This window comes from Pteropus vampyrus, unplaced genomic scaffold (genome assembly GCF_000151845.1).
Source record: "Pteropus vampyrus isolate Shadow unplaced genomic scaffold, Pvam_2.0 Scaffold137, whole genome shotgun sequence".
Classification (NCBI taxonomy): Eukaryota; Metazoa; Chordata; class Mammalia; order Chiroptera; family Pteropodidae; genus Pteropus; species Pteropus vampyrus.
In genome coordinates, this window is record NW_011888918.1 from 5,240,212 (window position 1) to 5,257,679 (window position 17,468).

General features: G+C 54.4%; 1 protein-coding gene across 3 annotated transcripts in view; it reads right to left on the reverse strand.

Annotated features, from left to right (window-relative positions):
• Positions 1-5,550: 5,550 nt before the first annotated feature.
• Positions 5,551-17,468, reverse strand: part of TSPAN11 (tetraspanin 11) — an 84,038-nt gene continuing 72,120 nt past the window's right edge. For 2 of the 3 annotated variants that reach the window (XM_023535190.1, XM_023535191.1), the window contains 5 exons: positions 16,652-16,726; positions 15,733-15,837; positions 12,683-12,841; positions 12,227-12,313; positions 11,961-12,035 (listed from right to left, as the gene is read on the reverse strand). In XM_023535190.1, the coding sequence (XP_023390958.1) occupies positions 11,961-12,035; positions 12,227-12,313; positions 12,683-12,841; positions 15,733-15,837; positions 16,652-16,726 (501 nt within the window). Of the gene's footprint in view, positions 7,497-11,960; positions 12,036-12,226; positions 12,314-12,682; positions 12,842-15,732; positions 15,838-16,651; positions 16,727-17,468 lie in introns of those variants that run through there. The other variant, XM_011367862.2, reaches the window with a different exon arrangement.

Genomic DNA, 17,468 nt, shown 5'->3' on the forward strand with positions numbered 1-17,468 from the left:
GAGATGGACTATTGTGCCTCTTTAACCTAACAAAAAGAATAGCAACACTCCACAGGACACACTCAAGCCAGGCTCTCTGGTTGAGCTGGAATTTCTCCCTTGTGGCCCTAGAGACTGCCAGACTGCCTGGTAGCCGAGAGCTGCTGGGGCACACCTGGGGCACTACCCATTTTCCCTTGGTTTCCGTTTGTGCAGAGGAGAGTGGGAACTGGTAAAGCAAGGGTGCACAATGGTCTCTAGCTGGGTCTGGTGGGTAGAGGCTGTTGCTTGGAGATTTTTCTTCCAGGAGCTGGAGAGTTCTGGGACCTAGCCTCGCCCATCGGCCAGAGCATTTGTGACTTGGGTGCAAGACGAGCCCATGTTCTGTGATGTAACGGCATCAGGAAGGGCCTTGCCCTTTGCCTTCTTCCTCTCACCCTAACTCCCCCACTGAATTCTTGCAATCCCAATATATTCTCAAGATATTTATTTATCTCTGTCGAGAGACCCTAATTCTTGAGAGGACTCAGCCTTTTTATTTTACTGGTTGGCAATACAGAGAGAGCATGTTGAATTCAATTTCTGGTCCCTAACTTTCTCTAAACCCCAATTAGGGATGGATCCATGAGCTATTCACAATAGTTTGACAGTGTGGCAGAAACGGTTCATGACCTCTTCAAAGGGTCCCCAGACTAATGGGGCCGTTAACTCTCTTGGCTCTGGCTGGCCCAGTTCTGTCAGTGCAGTGACATGATTTGCACCTGGTTTATGGAAAGGATCGAATTCAAGCTTCATTCACTGCCCTCTTTACCCCTGGCCTGAGCCCAAGGATCCCACCAGGTCCCCCACAGTGCCCTCTCCTTCCTGCTCAGTCGTTGCTGGACAGTGTTTCAGCTAATGGCAGAAGCAGAAGGAGAAGAGAAGTAGGGGCTTCTGATGAATTTGTTTTTAGGAAGAAAGTGGAATGATCTCAGCTTTTAGCCTCTGTATCTCTACCACCCCACCAGCAGCCTCTCTATTCTAAGTTGGGCACAGGGTGTAGGAACCAGAGTCCCACCCAGCTTAAAGCAGCCCATTCTATATAGCTGACAGAGGCATTGGCACCTGCTGGGAAGTAGTGGCAGCTGGTAGGCTAGTGGCAGCCACCAAGGGGGACAGCTTCAGCAAGAGCTTCCACTGCCCGCCCCCTGACCAGGTCCCCATAGGCAGCCAGAGCCATTTAGATGGCAAGGACAGCCACCCACAGTGCTGCCTGTGTGCGGCAGGGTGGGGCTGGAAGGATGCTCATCCATCCTCGGGCATGCTTGTGTATACATGCATACACCCGCTCACACTCATAATGACGGTTGAGGGGAGCAGAGGTCCGGATCCAACAAGATAGATGACCATGGATGTGCTGCAGACGGGGTCTATTCTCCAGCTTGCTATCCAAGCCACCAGAGGGCTGGCTCTGTGATCGTTCAGTGAATGATCTTGACCAAAGAGGCTGGAGAGGGGCCAAGGGCTGTAGACCACACAGGAAAGGGGCCAAGGGCTGTGGACCGCTTGCAAGGTGAGTCCTACCTGGGTGGCTTGATCTGTTTACACAGCAAGTAAGCAGGCCCCCTTCAGTTTCACACCAGGTGAGCGGCTTGCTCCCAGCCTGCCTCCCAACCCCTAACCCACCCCAAGTCCCTGTCTTGGGATCCCCAGTGTCCAGCTTACCCGGCTACTCTTCAGGCTCCCTCACTGACCCACTCCACCTCAAGCAAGTTTTCTAGACAGAATAGTGAAATAGAATGAGTGTTTTATGTCATAAAAGACAAAGCATTTACTTCCTTTTTAGCTCCTCATTGTGCAAACTGGTGCGCTCAGCTCCTCTGCCTCATAAGATTGAAGTCTTTTTTTTGTGTGTGTGTGTGCTGGGATGAACAAGTGTCTCACTCTGATTTGGGGATGAGTACAAATTAGTATTCCAGGTGTGGAGACACTAGCACTCTGGGGTGAGATGGTTGGGGGCGGGGGTGGTCCAAGGAGCAGTAGGAGGTGTGCCTCGGCTGGAAATGCTTGGCTGGGAGCCGATGGCCAGCCAGAGGGACCCCTTGCTCCTTACCTCTCCCCACACCCTGCATCAGCTATAGCCAGCCAGAGTGATGCCCGCAGCAGGATGTACAAACCATAGGCTCATTAACAGAGGCTGGCTGGGCATCGCAGTCAGTGGTGTGGGAATACCAGCCGACTAAAGGCGGAGAGCTTTAAGAGGAACACAACCCAAGCGTGCTTGTTCGATCCTGGCTCTTGCTTGCAGCCCAGAGCTGATGACACTTGGGCAGGTCAGGGCAAACAACAAACATGGGAGCTGATAGAAGGGCAAGCAGGACCCTAATCAGTGTGGTCAATGGGTTCCTAGCAGGGCTCCTTTCTCTCCCTCTCCCCACGACCCACTAGTATCGGCTTCGGCATATAGCATGGGTCACAGTGCATCTGATGAACTGATGGCCTGGAATTTCCCTGCTGAGGAAGAAAAATGGCAACAGAAGGTGGTCCTAGATACAATTCCTTTATTATCATGCCCCCTAGCATATGAAGCTGGGCTTACACTGAGGCCAGCTAAGGAGGGGGCGTGTTTACAACTAAAGCGATTCCTCTGTATATGGTAGGTTACGGCAACTTCTCTGTTTCTAGAATACCATGACAACCCTCATCCACAGGCCAGCTGGTTCCAGGAGCCTTTCTGCCTTCACTAATACAGAGCTGCCTGGACACACTCACGGCCCTTGCACTGGGTGTCGCTGGTGCATAAGCGGGAGGGGAAGGGGCACGCTGGAGCCTGGGGGATGGAGTACAGGGCTGAGCATTATGCGGAAAGAGATGATGAGGGCAATGAGAATGGAGTGGGGTTCTCCCAAGGCACACAGGAAGTGGTAGAAAAACAGGTCTGGAGTGTAAAAGTGTTCCCTTTCGGGAAGAAGACCCAGCCACTTGGTCTCCCAGCCAAGGTCACAGACCCACTCAAAGAGCCCCACTCTGAGTCCCACTCAGAGGACAGAAGGCACCGCCAGGAGGCACAGCAGGAGAGGCACTTTCCTGGCTGGCCACGAACTACCCCTAGAGGCACTGCTGCACCCCGCTCTCTCACAGGGAATTGAGTGGGACCCAAGCTAGACATCACGAGTGACTTTTGAGCCCTGAGAGCTGGGACATACAAAGGAGAGTGGCAAAGTGTCCTCCTTTGTGGTGTGGTCTAAAGCAGTGGTTCTCAAAGTGTGGTTCCAGGGCCAGCAGCATCAGTATCACCTGGGAACTTGCTAGAAATGCAAATCCTTGGCCCTACACCTTCTGATTTGAAGCTTGGCGGGGGTGGGGTGGAATGGGGAGTGGAGTTCACAGCAATCTGTGTTAAAAAGCCCTCCAGGTGATCCTGATGCATGCTCAAGTTTGAGAACTGGTTCAGACACCTGTGGCTCATTAGCATCCTTGGCGGATGTGAGCGCCACCCAGCAGTGACACGAAGTTGGGCGGGGGGAGCGGGGGAGAGGTTTCTCCTGAGCTAGTCAAACTGCCTTCTCTTTCTCCTCCATTTGTCCCCAGGCCCAAAGTGGCCAGAAAGTAGAGAATGTTTTCAAGGCTGATAGTAGAATGGGTGGTAGAATGGATGAAAGTAACTATTTTAATTACTTCTTCTACTTCAAAACCCCGAAGCTGGACCTGGAATGGCAGGCCGGGACCAAAACCGGCTGTAGGGCATGAGGGTCCTGGGGCCACATCACTATGGCATGTCACCCCCACCCCTCCTCAGTGCCAGGTCTGTGTTTGTGCACAGGGTGGGTGGTCGAATGAGATTCTAAACCTGAGATAGAGCTCGCACTGCCTGCCCAGGACCCCAGCATCAGCAATAAGGGGAGGGAAGGAAGGCAGGGGGTGGTCAACATTGCCACTCGGGGCACCTCCAACCTACCCAGGGTGGCTCTGTGAGTCTGTGAGACCTCATGGGGCAGGGAGAAGCATTTCCTGCTCCCTTGACAGCCCTCCATGCACCCAGACAGTGGTCTCCAAATGGGCATGAAATTCTACATCCTATTCGAGGATGCTGATTGCTGAAGGAGGTCTGCTCTCACTTCAGTCTCAGCATTGGCACCTGAGGTGACAGGCCAGGAATTCCCAGTAGCAATGGCTCCTGAGGTCCTGCCTGCTGCCTAAACCACTCCACCAGGAGGGCCCAGCTATCAGGCTGAAGGAAGCCAGACTTCTCTTCCAACAGCAGATGTGCCAGGTGCCAGCACTGGGGCCAGATGGGTGCTTCTGTCCAACCTGGGAGGGGGTGTAAGGCTATAGCAATTCTACAGTACCCCTGAGGGACACGTTGCTCCCGAACAGTTTATTACAGAGATGGAGGACTGAGGGAAACGGGGTTCCCAGCCCAGCTTCCTGTGGTTCCATCCGGCTGGGGGTGGCATGACAATAGACACTGCTGCTGGCTGGCAAGTCTCTTAACTTCTCTGAGCCTTAATTTCCTCATCTGTAGAATGAGGGGAATAAATCCTCTTACTGCAATCACTATAAGATGGTATATTTACATGACTAACATTCTGAGCAAACAGGCCTTCAGTAAACACAGGCCCTGGACACCCACCCCCCAAGTGGCTATGCCTGAGGGACTCCTGGAGTTGGGGAGGGGGTAGGGTGGAAGAGCAGAACAGTCACAAACATTTTAAACAAGCTTTCATCCCCTCGCCATCCTGTCTCCCTCCAAAACACATCCAGGGAGTAGGGGGATGTGCCCTTCCCCCTCGTGCCCTGTGAGCTGAGGGAGGGGAGGGCAGCTTGGCGAATTCAGGGTAAGAGTGTGGTGACTTTGGCTGTGTGGCATTCTAGCACCCGCCAGGACCAGGACTCTGCAAAATGCCGGCTTCTTTTCTGGCCCCGGATGTGCTGGGGCCTTTTGCCCACAAAGGACTGTGATGGTTTTCAACAGGCAGGCCCTTCTCTCTCTCCAAGGAACTCATGACTGTGACAGCCTCCAAGCAGAGACCTGAGAGGAACTGTCTGGATGCAGATCTGCATCCTCACAGGCAGGACTGGCACGCCCCGCAGGGGATGGCACCCAGCTCTGGACTCCAGCCTGTGGCATGCCCCTAGGGGAACCTGCCGTATGCTGGGCCTCCATTTCCTTTAACTGTGTCTTATCTGCCAGGCTGTCGGCATGAATGAGGAGGTCACAGCTCCAAAAAGCTCTGGGCTGTTCTCTTCCTCTCTGCAGCTTGGACCAGCCATCTTCCTGTAGCAGTCTGAACAGGATGACACGCAGGGCAGGAATCAGAGCTTGTCCTGCCCTCCGCCAGGCTGGCTAAGTCGACACAGGGGACTGGGGGCAGATGAGTCGGGTTCTCCTGTACCTCCCCTAGTGACAGAGCTGTGTAAGTGATGCCAGCCTCTCACCCGTCCCCATCTCCACAGGCCCTGCCGATCTCAGTAAAGAATGAAGGGGTTCCCCTAGGGGCAGACATGTTCTGGGCCACAGCACCTCCCTGCTCACTGCCGCCACCTCTCGGGCCCCGGGCAGGAAGAGCACAGCTCTCTCTTTCTCAGCCCTCACTCTGTGAGACTTGTCGGGCTGACATCTAGCCCTGCAGAGAGCTCGAGAGTCAGAGTCATTTTTGATTTATCTGCACAAATCCTGGGAAGTTGGAAGGCAGCAAAGATGATCACACCACTGTTTCTTTTGTCCTTGTCGTCTGGGATTACTGAGAAAGCGGGCGCCCCATTTAATGAATTCACACTGGCCACCCCAAGGCCCTCTAGGTAGAGGAGCTAAGCCAGCCAGGGCTAGCCTCTCAGTTCTCTGCCACAGTCCCTGAAGAATCCCCAAGGCAGGGAGGCAATCTGCCCTGGGAGGCTTCCCATTGAGCACGGGGCAATGCCTGTTCTGAAGGTGTGCAGTTTCTGCACAGCTGAGGGCTGTGTTGGGGACCGCAGCGACCTGTGTATGGGAGAGAGAATACCCTTCACCCAGGACTGACCCAGGTCAGCCAGAGCTGAACTCATCAGACTGGGGACTGAAACGAGTGAGGAGGCAAGGGGCGACCTTTCTTGCATAAAAGGGGCCATCTCTCATGGGTGGGATGTAAGAGGGTCCCCAGGATGGGAAGCACAGGACCCAGGAGGTGTGGAAGGCGGTGTGGGGTTCTTCCGTTAGAGCTTCCCACTTGTCACAGTCATTTGAGAGGGAGAGTCCCCAGGGCTGTCTTAGGAATTGACACCTGTTCTTTGGAATATTGCCAGCATCTATACTCAGTATTTCCTAGGATTTGCTTTCTGTTCTCCCTTAGTATTTGGGAAAGTCCTTCCTGAAAATCCCCCATCTAATTCAGTGATTCGGGAGGGAAGGGAGGGAAGGTGCTTATTTATTCTTGGAAGCAGAGTGAGGTCCCTGGAGGCTGCATGCTGGTGGCCTCGTGGTCAGGGAGTATGGGCCCAGGACGAGTGAGTTTCGGGGCAGTGTGCCCCTCTGCTTGGAGCTTCACCTTCTCAGTGGCTCCAACTTTGCAGGGTCTGTGATTTGGTCTAATCAGGAAGTTTTACACCCACCCGCATTAAGAGCTGAAGATGGTTTTAAAGCTCTGGTGTTCCTGAGACCCAGGCCATGAACAGGAGAACCCTGAGGGGCAGATTGCTTGAGGCTGGGCCTTGGGGCCGTGTCTCCCAAGGGCGCCTCTCCCGGGGAAGATCTCGAGGTGGGCGCAGGTTCCTGATGCAGCACGTGCTGGGGTACTCACTGCCCCCCACCTTGCTCCCTGCCCCAGCAGCTCCAGGCCTACCACTGCTCAGCCTCAGCTCCCGGCTGCCTCAGCTCAGTTCTCTCCAAGCCCATGCCCTGTAGGAAGGACCCAGAAGGTCAGCACACTCCTTTCCTGGTGAGAAGGCATTGGGGTGCTGTGAGCAGATCGAAGGGCCGGGTCTTCTGGGGGCAGAGACAACCCTAACTGCCCCACATGAGTGCAGTTCCTGGAGGGGAGCGCAAACCGCCCAAAGCCCGATGCAGAGCCAAGAGGAGGGCTGCTCAGCACCAGTGGGGGTCACGCTGAATGCAGGTGTCCAAGAGGGGCCAAGGTTTGTAGCCCTTCGCTCTTGGTTTGGGAGCTGGGAGGGAGCAGAGAGCCCAACTCTCATCTCCTGTGGTCCAGGGGACCCTGATGTCTGGTGAGGGGCTTTGGCTGTTGTCCCCTAGCAGGGTCAGTCCCCCGCCCAGGGATTCGGGCAGTGAGCACTCAGAAGTGGAAGGAGGGGCTGAGGGTCCCAGGCCAGGTGGAACCTCAGGAGCCATGGTCTTGGGCACTTGGGTCCGAAGGGACTGAGCACAGGGGATAGGGAATTTCTGGGAGTTTCCAGGTGAGCTGATGCTGACTCCGCAGTTCTGGCAGATGGGATTTGGGCACCTGTCCTTGTGAGGGACAGCTGGAGGGGGACACAGTTGGTCATTAGTGGAAATGCAGCTGGAGCCTCCGGTGCAAGCAGCAGGTGAGAACCATTCCGCAGGTCTGCCAGGTGGAGAGAACAGAGGGGAAGAGGGATCAGGACCCCACTGGGCTGCAGGTGGGCAGTGCCCCACGGCGCTGCTTCTCACGTTGAGCGCACACGTGGGGATCTTGATAAAGGGCAGATTCCCACTCTGGAGGTCTGGGTAGTGGTGTCAGATTCTGCAATTTTAACAAGCTCCCGGTGATGCAGGGGGTGGAGTGGGGAACACGCTTTGAGAACTACTATCTAAGAGCAGTATCTCTCATACTTTAATGGACAAATCACCCAGGGACCTCATTATAAGGCAGATTACAACTCTGTAGGCCTAGGTGGTAGCCAACATTCTGCACTGCTAACAAGCTCCCAGTCCATGCTGCTGGGATGTGGTCTAGAGCTTCTCCAGAGATGGCCCGATTGCTGCCTGAGCAGCTTTCTCTAGGAGAGAGTCAGTCTGCATCCTGCTGCTCTGGCTGATATACAGAAGCCACTGGAGAAACTGAGGCTGTGGGAAGAGGACCCAGAGCTATCACCAGCTCATCCTATAAAGCAGCTTGAAATGTGGCACCAAACTAGGCCCTAGAAGCCTGCCCAATAACCCCTCTGTCATGTCCTCTAGCTGAACAAGAAGGGGCTAGAGCATCCTGCCCAGAGCAGTGCTGGGAAGTCACTTCTTCCTTGTCTCACTTTCCTGTCTCTAAAATGCAAAGAACCTTTATTCATTTGCCTTGTTCTTCATTTGCCTCCTTCTTCCTCCCTTTTCTTCTCCCTCCCTCTCCACTGAAGATTCATCTAAGACAAGATGAGGCTGTGTCAACCAAGGAGGCCCATGACTGCAATCATGCTCCTGATAATGATGTCATCAGACCCCAACTCCCCACCCCCTGCAGAGAGGGCCACTGCTAGGGTAACCCCGTGATCATCCTGTGGACATGGGCAAAGGTACATTTCCTCAAACATAGGAATAATGCCCTATCTCCCCAAACTTTCTAATAGCTGCTGCTGACATATAGGAGGAGGACAGGCTATGAAGATGTCTACGGGCTGGTAGGCACCCAGTTTCTCTGCGAGGCTAGCTTAAGGAGGTAGCCTAGGATGCGCCCTTCTTCTTCCCCTTCCTCCCTCCTCTCCATCCCCATGTGGGAGGATGGTAGAGCCTGTGAACACAGCTCTTAGCTTTCAGACTTGGTGCTAAGAGCAGTGCTAATCCATCTCAGGGACCCAGAGCCACAAGCTGAAAGGCAGCTTAAGAGGTTATCTTTTCTCCCACTGGCTCTAAGCAGGCGGCTGTCACAGCCATTCCACCCAAGTGTCATGCAGCATGCCCTCTTCTCTGTCCCCCGCCCTCCAACTCCCGTCATGGTTTGATGACTTGTCCTGTGGGGTTATCAGGATCTTTTTGATCCTTACTGAAGGGGAGGCCAGGAGGGAGCAGGAGGGCCGGCACAGACTTGTGGCTACATCTCCTACGGTACACATCTCATGCCAGGGGAGGACTGGGAGAGCTGAGCTCACCAGCACGTATGAGTTGTGTGTTCCCAGGGTGCCTCCCAAAGAAGGCACAGTGAGGGTGGAGGTGTGCAGGCCAGAATCTCATCAATGCATGCATGCACACGCACACACACGTGCACGTGCGTGCGCGCGCACACACACACACGCGCGCACACACACACTGTCCTGATGCATGCAGCGCAGAGTAAAGGATGAGTTCATCAATGTGTGTGTACATGTACACAAACACGTGCACACACACACCATCCTGACACATGCAGTGTGGAAGGGTAGAGAACGCTAACTATCAGATCCCTGGCAGCAGTGTCTCCTTCCTGACAGAGGATGTGGAGAAATCAGCACAGACTCGAGCGGCCAGCATCAGGATGAGCAGAGAAAACACGCAAGTTGACTACGGGAGCAAGACAGGCTGTCTGGGCCCAGCCGACGAGGGACATGGTGTCCCCTTCTGACAGCCTGCCTGGATGGCACACATGGGGCATTTTTAACAGGGAGGCTGGCATGCTTTCAGCTTCTTTTGAGGTCTTTGAGGCATCACCTGGCTGTCATCAAGAGCATCAAGGAAGGGCCAAAGAGTTCCAGGAAGCCATTCCAAAATGATCTTCAGTTTCCCTTTGAATGCCTTGCGAATCCCAACCTCACTGTCTCGTGAGTTTTCTGGGCTCTGCGACACGTTTCTATCCTGCACTGTGGGAATGTCAGGGTGGGAGTGGGAGTAGGACAACTTCTGTTTGGGGCTGTGTGACCTTGGGCGTAGTTAGATCCCTGTCAGAGCCTCAAATCCCCTTCTATTAATAGGAAAACCTCTGACTTCAAGCAAGATTTCCTCCGGTTCCTGGGGACCAGGGAAACATCATGACACTATCTTGGCCTTATGTACCTTGAGTCTTGGGGAGATCTTTGAAGTGCCAGGCTGGGTGTGTGTGGGGAAGGTGCCTGTGCCTGCTCCAGCCAGAGGATGACTGAGAGCCTGGGGACAGGCCTGGCGTGAGCCCTTCCTCAAGGCTGGTGGCTGACTCCGACTTGGGCAGCTGTTACAGCACTGGCCAGCAGAGGGAGCTGTAACCTGAGGCTTGGCTGCTGTAGGCCTGGCCTCAGCGGAATGAAGAGGAGAAACTGGGCCAGGGGTTGGGGTCCGTGGTGGTGGCTGGGAAAAGCTCCTTTTGAGGGATGCTAGGAGCAATTCCACAGTGAGCTGGACCAAGTCTTTTCATGGTGAGGGTGTGAGTGGGGAGGAGCGTGGGCCTTGCAGGCACTGCCGGACAGTGCCTGACGCCCCGGCCCCTGGCTGTTATGCCGAAAGGTGTGCTTGTTCCACCCCGGCCTTAGGCTCAGGGTGCTGGCAATCTCACTCACTGCCTTTGCCTTCAGCTTCTACAGGTGCTCCAGGCCAGAGAGGTCAGGAAGAAATGGATAGAGGGTATGGTCCATGAAGAGCAGGCTCCCCCAACCCACACCTAAAGTAGATAGGTTTCCAGAAACCTCAGCTGAGCCAGGAGCTGGAACACAGAGCAGCCCCTTCACCAGACCCCACTGGCAACTCTTTTGGGGTTCAGAAGGTGGGGCAAAAGGCCTGCCCCGGGAAGTGCAAGAGGGGCCATGCTAATGCCACCCGGGGCTCCCTGAGCCTGCTCATGAGTGGGAGTGAAGTGAAGGTAAAGCTGGCACCGCCTGGAAACGACTAGGGCCTTTTGATACAATACGCTTGGCGGAAATGATAAAAATAATGATGAGGACCATTTACTGAACACCTGTTCTCTGCTCGGCAATGGGCCATGTAATTTACATGTATATTGCTAATCCTCACTAGTCACCAAACTAGGTAAAATTAGCTCCATTTTACAAATGAGGAACTATGTCTCAGAGATAAAATAATAAGCCCTACATTGTCTGGTCTGCCTCCAGAGGGCAAGGCCCGGTGGGCAAGGCTGCAGCTGGATCCTCTGGCAATGATGTGGGCCAGCAGCACGGTGACCTGGAAGGAACCCCACACTGAGGCTCCCCAGGCCAGCCACCACCACCACTCCTGCTTCTCTTTCCATGGAACTCTGTGTTGGGTAGGGAGTTTGGGAAAGCAAAGGACCCAGGGCCAGGAGACCTGGGTGCCAGTTCAGGATGAGACCCTCGGTAAGTCACCTCTCTGGGTCTCAACTTTCTGTAAAGTGGGAGGACACTGTTATTCACCTGGGCCGGGTTCCAGGTAGTTGAGATCCAATGAGAGAAAGTATCTGAAGCTACTCTGAAGTCTGCAGAGTTTCCACTTATGGAGGCCTTCACACGGGCCAGGCGCTGCTGGTATGTCGCAGACATTACCTTATTCTTATCTAGCCCTTGCAAGGTTGGGGAGATGATCCACATTTTGCAGATGAAGTTGAGGGGCAGAGAAGTAAATGCTCAAGATCACACAGGAGCAAAAGCAAGATTGGACCTAAGTCCTCTGATGCCGCAGCCATTGCTCTTGCCCCTTCTCTAGACAGTGCTTATAGTCCCTGGAGCAAGAGGGGCGGGACAATACTGAGCTCCTGCTAGAACCTGCTGGGCCGTAGCAGGAATGCCGGGTGAGGTGGGCAGGGCACTCGCTCGCTGTATCTGTCCCTGGTGATGCCCTCCTGACTCCTCTCCTCTTGACCTTTGACTAGAGTGACCCATGAGAGTAACACTGACTTCTTGGGTGGCGACTAGGAGAGTGGTGAACCAGAGCAAAAGGCATGACTCCTGCTCAGAGCAGAAAGCTGGGTGTACATGGGGAGCACATATCCACAGGCATGCACACACACACACACACACAGAGGAATGAGTACATGTCATGTGCACACAAACGCTCATGCACGAGCACACCGAAACACATATATATGCATACGCCCCCCACCAGGATACATGCAGACACACCCATGGCCCCACACATACCACAGCAGGCTGCACACACACTTGCATGTGCACACACAGAGGGTGCATGCACATACCTGAGCCCACACTCATACTCCTCCCAGGTCTCTGTTTCTTACAAGTTCAAGCTGGTTCCCAGGCCCCAGGCATTTTCCTTCATGTTTCTAGGGAAGAGAGTGACCATGTGACTCACCCTTAGCTGCCAAGGGAAGGGGAGAGAAGGGGAAAGAAGGAGAGGGCAGGGCAAGGCGCAGGTGTGCGAAGGGTCAGTGATTTGAAATCCCGGCCAATGGGAGAGGGGCTCAGAGCTCTTCTAGATAGACCCCTCTATCTCCTAATCCCCTACTCAACTCACCTGCAGGCAGGCCACCCCGATGCCCACTGCCCCCATGAGCAGCAGGTGGTTGGCCAGGAACTGCTCCAGCTTGGTGATGCAGCCTCCCTGTAAGGCAACAGCAGGTCACATGCACCCCGACCCAGATGTGGGTGAGGGTGGGGAGAGAAGGGCTGGCTGTGGTGCTGCATCCAACTGGCTGAGGGAAGGCCAGAGACTTAAAGGGCCGGGTATAGCCTTTCAATTGCCCACAGGCTTCTCGGGTGACCTGGGGAGCGATGTCTCAGAATCTCCCAGTAGCAGCTGCTTGTCCCCAGGGTTTTGTGGGGACCTATGAAGTTCCTGCACTGTTGTCTCCTGGCCAATGAATAAGTGGACTCCACTTCCCCCCGCCTGTCTGCCTGAGCCTGCCTTTTGGGTTCCCTTGGATGGCCAGCCGGGCCCTCTGTATGCCCCAGCTGGAGCTAGGGTGCTCACCTCCACTTTGTAGATGTTGGAGGGGTGGGCCCTTAGGCCACAGCGTGCCACCACTGTTTTGCAGCAGCTGTCCGGCACTCGGCGGCCCTCGGCCTCCCGAGACAGGATGTAGGCGCTGTGCTGCCAGTCTGCGGAGCTGTTGCTTCCACAGCACTTGAACTGAGGAGAGAGTCGGAGACTGGGGGTGAGGAGCCTGCACAGGGCTCCTCCATCCCCTCGGTTACAGGGCACAGGATGCGTTATTCAAACAGTAAGCCAACCTCTTGTTCTCCTTCAGATTCATCTCCTTAGAATTCTTCTCTGGTCTCTTTGGGGCCTTCATTTCAGGCAGAATTTGCCTGCAGGTCACCCGTTTTCTACCTTAAACAACCATCCAAGAACTTTAAGGAGATGATGTTGGTGCCCTGGGGGCAGAGAGGGTCTGTGAGGAAATGCGCTGACGATAGATGCAGGTGGGTCCCTGAGGGTGTGGGACTCACTGGGTGGCAGAGCTCAGGGCAGGGCCAAAACCACAAAACCGTCTAGGGAAGCAAGATCCAGGGACAGGGAGCCAGCCTTGCCAGAGTTTCCCAGGCCTCTGCTCAGGCCTTGAAGCTTCAGAGCCCCCAGACCTGCAGGGACAAGGAAGGTATCCCAGAGGCCACTGAGCTGGCAGCACCGCAGTGACCATCTGCACCTCCCCAGGGCAGCGAAGTGCCAGCCCAGGTCTAAGGTGATTCAAAATCAGGAAATTGGTTATTTCTTGTCTTTCTGAGCTGGGGGACTGAAACTCAGAGTCCCTACATATGCCACAGAACATGGTTGTTTTGAGGCCATCTCTGATGTGTGGGGCACAGGTGGGGTGGGAGGTACAGTTAGTCCAGTTAATAAGTGTTCATTAGGCACCTACTATGTGACGCGAATGAAGCTAGGCATTGCGCTGAACCTGAGTCATATGGCTCCTGCCCTTCTGAAGCCTGTCATTTCCTATTGTCTAGCAGGAGAGACAATGGGAGCGTGTGTGTGGCACAGAGAAGGAAGGGGCTAATGGCTCCACTCACGGGCAAGAAAAGAGGAGGCACCCTGAGGTCAGGCAGAACAAAACAGCACACAGAGCCAGACACAGCAGGGGATATGCTAGGAATCGTGTGAGATTGTGTGTCTGCGTATCTGTGTGTGTGTCACCTGGACAGGTATTTTAATCACGTTGTGAGGAGTGGAAGAGGCTGTTCACGGAACGCACTTAGAGAGAGTCCTGCACAAGTTCAGCAGTCAGTAAGAGATGCCTACTATCTACTGTTACCATAACTGAGTGGATTCTGGCACATGGGTGTCATTCACATACGTGGGGTGAGGCCGGGACCCAGATGCAGGCCCTGGCTTGAAGCCACTGCCTTCTCGGGGCTCAGTTTCCTCATACCTAAGATCCAGGCCTGGGCCCATGGTCCTTTCATGGTTTTTGAGTTCTAACTGCTCTTGGCAAATGAGAGGGCCCATGTTCACGTACTGTGGTGCCCACAGAGGCCTCCGGCAGTGCACAGTGCTCACTTCCAGATGTGTCCTTCCTCGTGCTGTTCTCCATTCCTGGCCTGCCCCTGCCATCTTCTGCACGTGGGCAACCCAGGTCCTCCTTGGCCCCTTTAGTTGGCCTCCCCAATCCTTGTTCTCCACTCTGAGGTCCCCCCGAGCCTAGCGCCGAGGGCAGGGATTTGGGAAGTTACTCAGATGGGAGGCCCAAAAAGTGTGGACTGAGCTTTGGCAGAGCCAACCAGCTGGGTGTGCGGGAGCTAAGCAAATGGGTGTGGGTGCAGCTGTGTGTGCACGGGTGACTTTGGCCACTATTTCTGAGGACAAGAGATCCCTTATATGGAGCTGACCGGGAGCTGAGCCAGTCTCTAGGAGATGGGACAGGTGCCTCCCCAGCTGAACTAAGGTGTCCCTAGAGTTCACCCTCTACTCTCTCTCCTTGTCTGGTGTTCCCACAAAAAGACCAAGGCTTTGGGCCTGGTCTGTAGACACGGGATGGAGCAGAGACCACAGGGTGGGGGTGGGTTGGCAGGAAGAAGGGGTACCAGAGTGGGCAGGTGGTACTGCCTCAAATTTGCAGACACAGAACCACCAGGATCCTGGAGTCAAGCTGTCCAACAGAACTTTAGTGACAGAAATGCCGTCTTTCATGCTGTCCAACTGGGTGGCCACTGGCTGCATGCGGCTATGGGGAACCTGAAATGAGGCTAATGTGACCGAGGAACTGAATTTTATATTAAATTTAAACAGCTACATGTGGCTGGTGGCTACTGTTTGAGACTGCCCAGGTCTGAGGTCCATTTGCCCCTTCCTTCCCTCTGGCAAGACCGAGGGCTGCACTGGAGGTGTCTGCTGAGTCTCTTCTGGAAAGAAGAGACCACCCTGCTGTCTCTGTGTTCTGCCTGACGGTGCACAACTGGGAAGTTCTTGCAGTGGCTTAATTCAGTCCCCCACACCGCCCAGCCCATGAGTGGTGGGCAAGCAAATGAAGCTTCATCTGTATTTGCAGCCACTCCCCAACACTAGCATCACTGCCTCGGCTCCACCTCAGATCATCAAGCATTAGAATCTCATCAGAGCACTGGTCCCTGGTGCCATAAAAGTTAGGGACCACTGGGACTTAACTGAAATATCGCTGCCTATTACTTCACTCAGGGCTGCAGTTGTTAGCCTGCCCTACTGTCCGCCAACAATGGAAGGAGCCAGGAGATGAAGTTCTCCTGGGACAGCCCCCCTTTCTGTCCACGGGGCACCCAGAGGGGAAGACAGCAGGGTGAGGTATGGAGGAAACAGTTGGAGGAGCCAATGGTGAAGGCCAGGACAGAGGAGGAGGAAGGAAAGAACAGGATTCAGTAAGCACTTTTCATGGTGGGTAGGGCTTCTATACATGGGCTTCTACACATATTTAATGCTCACACACCCTATGAGCAACTGAAGTTGAAAGAAGGGAAGTAACTTGCCCAGAGCTACACACACAGGAAGGGACAGAGTCAGGATTTCAACCCATGTCTGCACAGCCTTCAAGCCCATGGAGAGGGGCTTACATCCTGCTGTAGCCGGTCCACTGAGGTGGTGATCTCCGAGGCTCCGGGCTGCCCATAGTTCTCAGACAAAGTCTGGGTCAAGTGCTGCTTCAGTTCATCGCTCAGCTGGAAAGGGGAGAGGGAAGGTGGCATCTGCAGAGGCCCCCAAGCCCCCTGGTCCCCAGGCCTGCACCTGAACCATGCCAGCTAACTCTAGAACACCAGGTAATTCGAATGATGCAATGTGGTAGTTTCCCAAACGGATGGAGACCGCACCCATGTAAGACAGAGTTCATGGAGATGGTGTTGCAAAAGCCGGGGCCCTGACATAGGGGCAGAGGTGTGGTGGGCAGAGCTGAGAGACAAGGGGAGGAGGCAGCTCCTAGGCACAGGGGCGCTTTTAAATATCTGTTGATTTACATTTTGATTCTGAGATGATATTCAAAATATTTACAATCATTATCCTGGTGGTACCTATTGGTCCTATGGACCCTGGCTTGAACCAACCAGCCGACCCCACCCAGCTGAATATCAGCCTGGTCATGACAGTGAACCCCTGATTCACAGGGCACTTGGTGGGAGGGGACCTGAATGGCACCTTCATCCCTGTCCGGTGCAAGCAGGCAAGGCCTGGTGCTGTCTTCATAGTCCGGCATGTAGCCCTGGTCTAAGTCTTTCCCCTTGGATGTCTCACAGCCAGATTCTACCTCTCTTTGGAAGGGGAGAGGGCCACCCTTCCTGGCTCCCAGCAGATGAAGGAGAGAATTACTGGAACTGGGACAAGAAGCAGGTCCCAGACGTGCCAAGGAACATTAGGTCCTGGAAGACAGGACCGCCCTGTGTGTTGCTGCCTCAGCTTCCCCATCACTCTGCACCCCTCCCTCATGTCGTTGCCTCCTGGGGCACTGATGGGGAACAAGAAGGAAGAACCTCCACTCACCCTCTGGTAGTACACGTGGGCCAGGACCCCTGCCACCAGCTCAACGAGGAAGATCACCAGCAACAGGCAGAAATACTAGGATAAAAGAGAGAAGACAGTCACCACCGGAATTGGGCCTGGGGAGGCAGATGGCACTTCAGGACCTCTGTGACAAATGTTTTCCCAAAGCAGTAAGAGGGGTAGGGCTACCTGGGATCCCCCCCATCAATACCATCTTTCTCCTCTTCCCAGTAGTTCTGGGCATACCTACCTCTGCTGCTTGCTGGCACGGAGTTCCCCACTCACCCCTCCTGTTCTACTGTCAGCTTATTAATCCATCCATCTGTCTGTCCGTCCATCCACCCATCCATCCAATATTTATTAAATACTTACTATATGCCAAGTATCATAAGACAGTTATTGCCCTCAAAATTATTGGTAGTAGGGGGATAGATAAGTAAATAATTTTAATAATGTGTTATAAATGCTACTATAGGCAAACCCTAGAAACTATGGGAGGCCCCTGGGGGCGGGGGTGGCATTTGGAGAAGGCTTCCTGAGTGGTGTCTCTAAGGATGAGCAGGCGTTTGCCAGGTAAGGAGGGAAGTGCATGCCAGAGAGAGCACGTGCGAAGCCTGGAGAGAGTGAGATGAGAATGGGGTGTGTAAGCTTCAGGAGTGGAGAGCAGATGTGGCTAGAGTGTAGGGGCTGGATGGGCAGCAGCAGCCAAAGCTCCGGGAAAGCATGGGCAGGACCTGGGAAGGGCATTGTTGGGAGTTCTAAATTCTCCTCTTCACTGACTGGCCTCTCCAGGCTCAGGGCTGCTCAGCATGCTTCA